Source organism: Sinocyclocheilus grahami, unplaced genomic scaffold (genome assembly GCF_001515645.1).
Source record: "Sinocyclocheilus grahami isolate Dianchi unplaced genomic scaffold, SAMN03320097.WGS_v1.1 scaffold841.1, whole genome shotgun sequence".
NCBI classification, from domain to species: Eukaryota; Metazoa; Chordata; class Actinopteri; order Cypriniformes; family Cyprinidae; genus Sinocyclocheilus; species Sinocyclocheilus grahami.
In genome coordinates this window covers 123,264-135,213 of record NW_015506020.1, presented here as the reverse complement: position 1 = coordinate 135,213, position 11,950 = coordinate 123,264, and the positions used below count along the sequence as shown (strand labels likewise).

General features: G+C 36.1%; 1 protein-coding gene across 2 annotated transcripts in view; it reads right to left on the bottom strand.

Annotated features, from left to right (window-relative positions):
• Positions 1 to 3,343: 3,343 nt before the first annotated feature.
• Positions 3,344 to 11,950, bottom strand: part of igsf5b (immunoglobulin superfamily, member 5b) — a 19,063-nt gene continuing 10,456 nt past the window's right edge. The window contains exons 4-9 of one of the 2 annotated variants that reach the window (XM_016247540.1): positions 8,508 to 8,801; positions 8,185 to 8,301; positions 6,620 to 6,644; positions 5,737 to 5,837; positions 4,572 to 4,636; positions 3,344 to 4,076 (exon numbers count right to left, since the gene is read on the bottom strand). In XM_016247540.1, coding sequence (XP_016103026.1) covers positions 3,972 to 4,076; positions 4,572 to 4,636; positions 5,737 to 5,837; positions 6,620 to 6,644; positions 8,185 to 8,301; positions 8,508 to 8,801 — 707 coding nt within the window. In that variant the 3' untranslated portion in view covers positions 3,344 to 3,971. The remainder of the gene's footprint in view (positions 4,077 to 4,571; positions 4,637 to 5,736; positions 5,838 to 6,619; positions 6,645 to 8,184; positions 8,302 to 8,507; positions 8,802 to 11,950) is intronic. The other variant, XM_016247539.1, reaches the window with a different exon arrangement.

The window sequence follows — 11,950 nt, the reverse complement described above, 5'->3', positions numbered from 1 at the left end:
CATGAATATTAATTAGACAGGCCAAAATCAACCTGTTCTCAGCAGTAAAAATGTCTTTGTAAAAATTTTTAAATGTTTTTGAGATCTAAAAATATATTGAGATGGTTTTTGGTACTTATACTGCAAATATATATTCTCAAGGACACCAACACCTAAAATAAAACTCCAGAAAGGTGTAAAATATGTGACCTTAGACATTAACAATAGTCTTTAATAATAAATTATAATACATTATTAAGCAAAAAATATAACTTCTTAACTTTTTACTGCTGAAGGCATTTTATGGTGACAAATATGCTTTTTACAAGTCAGAATCTCATAATTATTGTGATTTAGTTGAAATCCTAATTAAACACAGCTAATCAAGGTCTTCATGAATAGTGTGTTGGAGCAGTCTGGAGCTGAACTCTGTAGAGCCTTCCAGAAGCAGGATTGGACACCGCTGCCTTAAACCATCAGCAGGCCTGTCAGAAACTTTGCATTATTTAGTTGCCAAAACCTATTTTTATGTGTCACATGCTGACTGTACATATTGGAGCCTGCATGAGTAATTGGAGCAAATGTGTTGAGTTTGATACCTCAAGCTTCAAGGAAGAATTTTTTGTCCTTCAGCAAAGTGGGTTTGGTTTTGTCGGTATGCATTCTCTGTGATGAAACTCTGGGTTACTTGAAGTGTATTTAGTCAGACAGGGCTGTTCACTTTGGGAAGCGAAACGAGGCTGCAAGCGTTCTGCTGTTAGCCTGAATTCACATGGTGGCCATTCTCTGAGCTCTGAGTTTGCACATAAAAGAAACACTAGATCTCAAATGTAAAGCTTTTCTGCATTTCCTACTTACCTGAGCCGTTTTTAAGAGCCATTAATCTGCTAATTACGTGGACCTTAATTATGCTAACAGCACCATGTCAAGGGCTCCTGTCTCCAATTTCCTATAATAGCCATTCACTTAATACAGTGGCACCTAAGTGACTTTGGAAACACTTAAATGCTCTGTTTAAGGATGTACTGGAGAGGATTGCATTTCAATCACAGAGAAGACATGCTAAGTTATTCATCAGCGTTGCAGTGAATCGCGCTGTGTAAAGCAGGCTGCAATTGTTTCAAAGTACCGTGACTGATTCCAAAAGGGTTCATTCAGCTGAGGTCAGTTACATAAAGACTGAATCATTGTTTGGAGGCGAAGACCTTTATGTGGTGGCTGGGTTCTAATATGTATGAATAAATATTTATGGTGATGATTAGATACTTTCCTTTACATGATTGCAGCCAGATCCTGTGTCTCATATGTGCCAGATATAACAGAAATGTGTTTCTGAGATACACTGTAACATTCACTGCACATTAGTATATGGAATAACTGAATGCAGTTGCATATCATGGAACGTTTTTAAAATTGTAGTTTTAATTTTTTAAGAAGGGTTACTGTTGTTAGCTAAAATTAAATTAAATTAAATGTAACCTAAATATATTAATATAACTATAAAGTTTTCAGTAATTAAAGCTGATATAGATAGATAGATTTTGTATAACAATACCAAAGTGCACAATATTGCACTGCAACATTTTCACAGAACAGAGAGAGACAATTCTGTGAAATCACGTGAAATAAAACAAGACGAAAGTGGCAGAGAGAAGGGAAACAGGCTTCAGAAGCAATGATGCAGAAGTCTTTGACAGACAAACAGTGGCCTCTGTAAATCACCCCAGAGAAACAGTCTGCTTGACCCTGACATCAAGCCACCACTTGTGAATGAAAACCTCAGTAACACAAGCAGGTCTAGGAAAGATAACACTTGTCTGGAGACTCAAACAAAAACAAAAGGGTTATGTTATCACCCTCTCATATCACGACAGCTTTGTGTGACCTACTGAGGGTGACCCTAATTTATTCAGCAGTTGCCATCCATGACTGACGAGCAGCCAGCAGGAAAAAATGACTTGAACCATACCTTAATTGAACCCTCTGAGAAAATAATATATATATATATATATATATATAGGTTTTTTTTAAATACTCAAGAACACTATTCAGTATACCAAGCAATACTTAACAGTACAGTAGTTTATTGCAAAGATACACTGTATAAATAAATAACAATAAAATAAATTGATGCAGGGATGACATGTTTTTATAGGACAAAACCCAGAAATCAGTTCGCATTTTATCACTTTGGTTCCATTGCCCTGAAGACAAAGTGTTTTTGAATGGGTTTGTGGTTTAAAGCTTTCATTAAAAAAGTACAAGAATTTTCACATTTGATTCCATGACAAAAAAAATACATATGCATAATACCGACTTGTTTTTAAGCTTTTACTTTCTTGTAAAAGGCGGCTGCTAACAAATCACTAAATAGAACTACAGAGGATGCTGGGGATATTAAAGGGTTAGTTTACCCAAAAATGAAAAATCTGTCAATAATTACTCACCCTCATGTCGTTCTAAACCCGTAAGACCTTCGTTCATCTTCGGAACACAAATTAAGATATTTCTGATGGAATCTGAGAGCTTTCCGACCCTCCCAAAGACAGCAAGGGTACTACCACGATCGAGGTCCAGAAACGTAGCAAGGAGATCGTTAAAATAATCCATGTGACGTCAGAGGTACAACCGTAATATTACGAAGCTATGAGATTACTTTTTGTGCGCAAAATTTTTTTTTCAACAATTCGTCTCTTCCACGTCACCCTATAGCGCCATTTTGGAGAGTATCCACTGAACGCAAACAGCGTATGGTGTTCTGTGTCAGCTGCGTCACGCAGATACGTTGTTTTCGTTCAAATCAAAGCACAAACAACGTAGAAAACGTATCGCGCAGCTGACATAGAACACCATACGCTGTTTGCGTTTAGTGGATACTCTCCAAAATGGCGCTATAGGGTGACGCGGAGGAGACGAATTGTTGAATAAAGTAGTTTTTTTTCTTTTCTTTTGCGCACAAAAAGTATTCTCGTAGCTTCATAATATTACGGTTGAACCCCTGATGTGACATAGATTATTTACCGATCTCCTTGCTACGTTTCTGGGCGTTGATCTTGATCTTAATTTGTGTTCCGAAGATGAACACGGGTTTAGAACGACATGAGGGTGAGTAATTAATGACAGAATTTTCATTTTTGGGTGAACTATCCCTTTAATGTCCTCAACATCCTCTGTAGTTCTATTTTGCGACTTGTTAGCAGCCGCCTTTTACAAGAAAGTAAAAGCTTAAATGTTGCACTGAAAAGGGTAAGCTACTATTTACTAGTTCACAGCACATTGTGTTTATAATCATTCTCTTGCAAACTATTCTAACTCAAACTTTTAAGGTATTTTTTTAATAAGGATTTAAATAATTTATTTATAGCCTATATTAATTTATAGCCTACATTTATCTTTTTACTTCTGCTAATTGTATTTAGGCTTAAGTTGTGAAGATTTGTAAAAATTATTATGATGAGAAAAACGTGAAATTATAAACTTTTGATGGTCTCAGAGCTTATTTTCTGCAATATTCCAAAAGCCATTGGAAAAATACAGTTGGATTTTTGTCAATGGAACCAGGGTAATGCCAACTTCCGGTTTGGCCCACAAAAATACATCATCACTCCAGCCCTCTATACTGATGAAGATGCATATACTGATGTACAAAATTGTGTAAAGTATCGATCAACAAAAAATAACTTAAATATTTTCATTTGAATAAGGTACAAAATAATCACATCCAATTGAATTATTTCTGAAAAAGAGCATATGCAGTGTTGATGTGGCTGATTTATCAGCAGCCATTACCATGAATGATTGCATGCAGTTGACTGCAGGGCTCATATGATTATGTCTCAATACTCTTGACATGCAAGCCACTGCATCTTCATCTTCAGCATATAAGACCTCTTTGTAGTAACAATAAGGTCAGACTGAATTTGTGGCGTCTCTCTGAACAGAAAGCTGGCTCTTTCTTGCAGTGGGTGGTTGATGTGGGGTTGACCCTGAGGTCAAACAGTGGTGACCCGACGGACTGTCTTTCCTCCCTTGTAGTACAATTTAGAAAAATCTTCCTCTTTATGATTTTGAGAGCGGAAAATTATGATATCAGGAACCTGTTGAGAACAATAGATACATTTTGCATTCATTGAAATGTTTCACCCTGGCATGGTGGTTCCCCTAGTGTCTATGATGATTATGAACCTGGCAGTTTCAGCCTGAGGTAAGAAAATATGATTTCTTGAGAGTTCAACAGTTTCAAATGAAATGCTTCAAAATTACAAGGTCGTTTCCTGAAAATGACCCAGCATACAATTAGCATTAATGTGAATTTTTTTCTGAATTATCTAAAAATACTATGTAATTGTATGTAATCACAATAAGATTACAGAATGTATAAGATATTTTCAGAAATAAAAAATTATTACATCAAAGTATCATTGTGCATCATTTACAGTACTTAATTGTTTGACTGAATCTTCCTTCACAAATAGTATGGAGAGATGATCAGTGTTTTCCCCAGGTGTGAGGCAGAAGATTTTAGACTGAGGTGTCAGAAATCCACCACTAGTTTTGAATAATGCAGAGGCTGTAATTCTCTCTCCTCTTACCCGCGGAGGGCTGATGATGTTTATCGTGCTGTCAGCTCTGTTCCTGAGCTCATGGTGCCCTGAACCTGAGGGGTGAAGAGCAGTTGTGTGTGTGACTTTACATCTTACAGACATAAACAACACTGCACAGTGTGCTCTTATGCTGCACTTAAATACAAAAATCATATTCAGTATGCTTGTCTAGTTTCCCATATTTAAAATTAAGATAGTAAGCTTTATACCTTTTTTATATTCACTTATAATAATTTTTTTTTTAAACAACGTTTCAGAGAGAGAAATATCTGTTTTTGGTCATGTTTTCTAGTACAAATATGTAACCATTCTTGCATCAAGATACATTTACTTGTAATTCAAACAAAGATTATATGTTTTACAATATATGTTTTACAAGAGAACACTATTTCTGTCATGACAACTCTCAGAGGGATTGGCATGGTAATGTTATGACAATGTTAATGTGTTTGGGTTTGGCGGAATAGATCTGCTACGCTGCTGCGGCAGAGCATGTAGACACTAGACTTGCTAGTGCCAATACATCCACAACATGCTGCTGTGAGCATGTAAGAAATACTGCTGCAAATATAATATACAGTACATGAAATAACCCCAATATAGCATATATGAATCACCTCGTAGCAGATCTATACAGGTGGAGCTGGGGAAGGTGGAGGGTTTCTGAAGCAAGCTGCAACTGCTACGGCAAGCACTATTTATATATTTGAATGTTAAGCAGCGAGCTCATTGGCTACCGATACAGGAGACAACCACTCAGCTGTGTCATGTGATAATGATGTCATTAGGTCAGACTGAGTTAGACCTATCGGACTGCGCCATCTAGAGTTTCATGCCAAAACTCTGTATTTCAGTCTTTCTACTTCAAAATTTCACAGTTAATTCAAACTGTTTAGCACCTGTTTCTAAACCCATTTTCTTTTCAGTGTGCAAAAAGCCAGCCTTATTGTGACAAAGTTTTTTATTTTATTTTACAAAAACACTTAACTAACTTTTTGGTTAGTATTGTATATTTGATATCCCGAAAATTTGCTTTCTTGTTTAATTTCTGTAAAAAATATATTACATAAAGTAGACATAATCCCCATATATTTTTGCATTACACATCATTTCACTGGGTGTTCTGTTCGGAGATGTATTTAGGTGCTATTACTTGTTACGTCTTCAGTGTGGTATCCTAGGTTAACTTTTCCTCTGGTTTCATCAGCAACAGACCTCCTCCTACTGCTTAAATTGACAGTCCACAAAGAGGGGCTGGAAAGACAAACGCAATACATTAAACTTTTTCTCAAGCCACACTGTGAAAAGTGCTAACCTGCAATTATAACCTTAAAAAGCCATTGCTACTTGATTTAACTTATAAAAAATAGTTTTATTGATATAAACTTATGTATAGTTGGTTTAGTGATGTTAAACAATATTTGACTGCAAAGTCAGTGGCCATGCTCTGAATGGAACACTATAATACACTGTACTGTATAGTGTGCAGTATATATCATAAACAGTATTTTGTATGAATACTCCACATTCTGGCAAATGAAGTAGGACATCAGATTGTCTTTTGCATAAAGGAACTACAAATATCAGTAGTATGGTAGTACGCTAAGTACTAGGGTAGCATGTCATTTTGTAGCAGTGTTTGGAATTTATGGAAAACGCTGTATTTCTCTCCAAAATGTACATGATTTGTTTCAAGGCTGCTGTTTCAATTGCTTGAAAATGTGTAATGGTACTGTGTTGTTACAGAAGATGTTGAAGTCATTAAGGTCATTCACTTGTTTGTGCAATTACTGTCAAAAACAAGCATTCAAACATAAAGCTATCTGTTCATATTACAACAATAGTGTGATATGATTATTGTCTTTGTATGCCTGTCAGTACTAGCAGTGTAGAACTGGAAAAGCAGATGCAATGCTCAGAAAGATTCACTTATGGATCATTTTCCTTCTTCTGGATGTTATATGTTCAACAGAGGTCCAACTGATGCATTCAGAAAAGCCTCAAAACATGGCATGGTATAAACAAAAATGTCTTACCTGACTTTATTTTCAGAGCTCGATTCTGTAAAAGAAAAGAGAATAACATACATGTAACTTGATATTTCTGGTTTTAACCTCAGGCAGCATTAGTCAACTGGTAGAAAACTTGACCAGCAGTGACATTTTAGTAGCTGGTGCAACAAGAGGATATGAGACAGTGGCAAATTCCAGAGTTGCATTTTGTGTGTGTGTGTGTGGAGATACAGTATATATATATATATATATATATATATATATATATATATATATATATTTCAATCATGACAACTCTCTGAACATTTTAGCATGATAGATGCTAATATAGATATAACAATGTTCATGTATTTGGTCTTGGCGGAATAGATCTACTATGCAGCTGCTGCTGAATTGCTGCTGCTGTTGGGTATTGCTGTAGTTGTAGCTTATTGCTGCTGCTGCAAGCAAGTACAGGAACTTGCTACTGCCAATGCATATGGCGATATGGTGCCGTGAGTATTTAAGACATACTGCTGCTGCACAAATAGCATATAAAATAACCCATAGCAGATCTATACAGGTGGAGCTGGGGAAGGTGGAGGGATTCAAAGAACTCTGAAAGTGCGCTGCAGGAATCTCAAGTGAATGCTAGCCAGCCATATAAATGCAAGGCAGTAAGCTCATTGGCTGAATATGCAGCATGAACCAATCAGCTTGTGCCAAGTCGTTTAACTCTCTGAATATCATCAGTTACGTTAACACCCCGTCAGAATGCGCCATCTAGAGTTTCATGACCGAACTATATATATATGGAATTGTACAGGTCAAATTATACATTTTGCAGCAATATGACATTGCTGTTCCTCAATGTCATGCTATACAGTCTTTAAAATGTATGAAGCACAAAAGGACAGGTTGGGGGAAAAAATTAAATGTTCTCTTGCAAAACGTGTGTGATGGAAATAATATGAGGTGGGAAGACAAGCTGTATTTCAGTACTTCTGTGAACAAGTGCAAAGTTTTGTGAGCAAACACAAAAGCATTGAAATCTAATGTTTTCCTCCCATCTCACTTTTTTTTCCCTCCATAGGCATGCTAAAAAAAACTACAGAATATACTTACTCTAAACATTTATTAACATTTTCTTGAATTGTATTAAACATATACCTATAAATATTCGCATTGAATGTTTTAGTATTGAAACACATTTGTCTGCACATATGCCAGAAATCTTGTTAAATGTGTGAGACGGCTTATAATAGGAGACAAAACAGCTGACAGTTCCCAGTTTCAAATCTGCCAGTATTCTTAATGAATATGTAAAAAAATAAAAACAGCTGTTAGGGGTTTTAATGGCATTTTAAAGTACCGGGAGCGTGCTGTAATATATTTTCTACATTTTCTCACATTTGTTAGAACATCTATCTAATTTAACTGCTAATGAGTAAAGAGCGATAATAACAAAGAACTTTTCGAACAAAGACTTCGTTAATAGGTGTTCTGTCTTAACCGGTTTATCCGTTTTCCTAAATGCTGTGCAAGCACATTGCAGGACAAGTGAGTTTTAAAAGGAACTTTTAAGAGAAATGTAAAATGGATTCGCTTACTTGTCACTTTTTTTCTATAGTACAAGACCAGGATGAGCACTGCCAGCAGAATGATTGTACACACCGACACTATCACAGTGATCACAACTGTGTAGTCCTGTGGAGTATTCGGTGCCACTGCAAAACACATTTGTACATTTATGGCCATTTTATATGGACAAAATTGACCCAGTGCATTTATTCAGTATTTTGTAGCTATGAGAGAAGTTATTTACAGCCCACTGTAATTACTGTCATTTATATCATAACATTTTGATTGTAAAACACCTCATGCTTATTAGTTTATGTGCATGAGGAGCTCATCAATATCCATTCACTCTTACCTACAGTCAGCTTGAGACTGCTGCTCTGGTGGGCTCGAGCGGCAGACACAGATGCCCAACACTCCACCATGGTGCTCGTCTCTGCTTTCATCTGAAGCACACTGGTAGAGCTGAAAAGGCCATTGGGGTCCTGAAAACTGCTGGTGTTGTAGTCGCCTCTGTCCACAGTGGTGCCGTTGACCACCCAGGACACTGAAGGGTCCGGATACCAGCCACTCGCTTGGCAATGGCAGATAACAAGCATCCCCTCTTGAACTGACTGATCACTCTCCAAAATCCTGACATTTCCTTTTTCTAGATTTTAAATACAAGACAAAAGGATTTTGAGTTCTATTTCCTCAACAGGTTGAAATATTTCAAATACTATTATCTTATAAATGTTATTATGTTTGTGTGCACTCTGATGGGGGAAAAAAATTATGAGGAAAAAATACAGTTCAGTGCTTTTACATTTGCTCGCAAAACTAACCCACTATTTAGTACTATAGTGATATATTATTTCCATAAGACGTTTCGCAAGAACCACAAAGCTTGCAGGTAAACACAACAGTCTCGACATAACTTTTGTGAGAGAAGTTTTGCACTCTGGTCCAAAAATGTATTTGGGAACTCGTGGCACACCTAAATAATTGTTCATTTTATTGCATAACAAAACATCAACACTCCGGAAATTTCAGTAAAAACCAGGCACAGTGTTTATATGAAAGATTTTTCCATTTTCAATATTGATTTTTCACAGGTGTTTTTTCACCCCTTTTTTTATTATGCATTGTATTGTGTTGTCTATTTTAGGGGTTAAGGAAATGTCTGTAAACTTAATTAATTAATGTATTTATTATTTATTTTTTTGAAAATCTATGTGTTATGTGTTGGGTTTTTTTTTTGTTATGCATCATATTTGATGCATCCAGCTTTTATGGCTCATATAGTCTTAATATCAGTATAACAGACATACAGATACAGTGGGGCAAAAAAGTATTTAGTCAGCCACCAATTGTGCAAGTTCTCCCACTTAAAAAGATGCGAGAGGCCTGTAATTTTCATCATAGGTATACCTCAACTATGAGAGACAAAATGAGAAAAAAAAATCCAGAAAATCACATTGTAGGATTTTTAAAGAATTTTTTTAAGTGGGAGAACTTGCACAATTGGTGGCTGACTAAATACTTTTTTTCCCCACTGTATATTCAAGATTTTTTTATTTGTCACATATATACAGAATATATGACCAGCAGTGAAATGTAAGTCAGGTCCGCTCCATGGACAGTGCAATTATTAAAGAATGCAAACACAAGAAAAATATATATAAATATGGGTATGGAAAAAGATTTAAAAAAATAAGAATAAAATCAAATGTGCAGAAATTGGTGGCTGACTAAATACTTTTTTTCCCCACTGTATATTCAAGATTTTTTTATTTGTCACATATATACAGAATATATGACCAGCAGTGAAATGTAAGTCAGGTCCGCTCCATGGACAGTGCAATTATTAAAGAATGCAAACACAAGAAAAATATATATAAATATGGGTATGGAAAAAGATTTAAAAAAATAAGAATAAAATCAAATGTGCAGAACAGTATACTGTAGACTTAATAAATAATAAGATGAGCAGGAATGTACAAGAGAAGAATGTGCAAACAGGTTGTACAGGGTAGTTCAATAGCAGCAATAGAGTTAAAAAAAAAAGTAAATCAATAAAATATAACAGAAATGGCTGTGTGCAAGTGGCAGTGTCCGTATATTAAGTGTCTTACTGATAATTAAGTGAAGTCATGTTGGTGTTAAGAGACTGAGTTTGAGATTAGGAGCCTGATGGCCTGGGGGAAGAAGCTCCTCCTAAGTCTCTCGGTTTTTGCCATCAGGCTGCGGAAGCGCTTACCAGATGGCAGCAAAGAGAAAAGACAGTTACCAGGGTGGTTGGAGTCCTTGATGATTTTAACAGCTCTGCTTTTGCAGCGTTTGAGGTAGCTGTCCTGTAGAGAGGGGAGAGCAGACCCTGAGATGCGCTCAGCTAAGCGCACAACTCTCTGCAGGGCTTCGCAGTCTTGACTGGAGCTGTTCCCATACCACACTGAGATACACTGAGTCAATACACTTTCTATGGCCCCTGAATAGAAAGTTTTCAGGATTGCTGGCGAAACCCTGAATTTCCTCAGCTGTCGCAGATGGTACAGTCTTTGCCTGGCTTTATTAACCTGAGTTTGGATGTGTGAAGTCCAAGTCAGGTCCTCTGAGATGTTTACACCAAGGTACTTGAAGCTGCTCACCCTCTCCACTGGGGTCCCACTGATCATAAGAGGAGTATAGGGCTGCTGCTGTCTCTTCCTGAAGTCCACAATCAGCTCTTTAGTTTTACTCCCATTCATAGAGAGACAATTGTCCTGGCACCATGATGTGAGTTTCTCTACCTCATCCAAGTATGCGGCCTCATTGTTGTTGGAAATGAGGCCCAGAACCACAGTATCATCAGCAAATTTGATGATAGATGTGGAGCTGTGGGAAGACACGCTATATACATACAGATATCAGTTGTCACTCTATAGCTTGCATAGTACAATGTTTACACTATAGTAAATATATAATGCAATACAAACAAATGTTCCTCAAAAGCCTAATGTATCATATTTGATACTCACATTTGAACATGATTCTTCTAGAAAGTGACATATGCTTAATCAAGTGAACCTAAGTTGCTTCAGTCCAGTAGCCTAAATGTTCAAATGTTTCTAAAAAATATTTTTTGAAATATTATTAAAAGTTACTTTTATGTTTAGTTTATAAAAATCATTAATTATTTGACAGCAAAAAGACGTGTGCCAGTCTTGAAGAATAAGGGCTTTTTTTTTTGTTAAATTTTTCTGCTATTTTTTTAATTAATGTCACTTGGTTTGATGTTTTGTTAAATATTGCAGTGCGGCTCAGGTGTTAAATACTTTTTGGAGCCACTGTATATGTGCGTTTCTTTCCACTAAAAGCAGACGTGATAGTATTCTTTTTTAAATGATTGATGGTTCATAATTGACTGGTTGATGTGTGACTGGTAAATGTGTGACAGCTAAATTGTCTCTTTTAAAAGCCCACATTATGGGCTTTTTTATTCACCCTGGAAAGAGAAACAAAAGGTGCAGCAGTGGATTGTTATAGACAGCTCCATAATTAGTTGAAATTTTCGCTTTCTCTTAGTGAATTGCATGGCCACAGCAATTCATTTTTAAAGTCTTTACTGTGTAAGGTTACTGATTGTCTTATAATGTTGGCTACCGCATAAGTCATGCCATAAACCTTAGAGTCTTAGTTAAAAAAAAATATATATATATATATATATATGTGTGTATACATATATATACACTGTATATATAAGATCACATATACTAATAGCATCAATATGATTTGAGGTATTATTCCAACTACTTTTTAAAATCTTAAAACGAAGAAAAT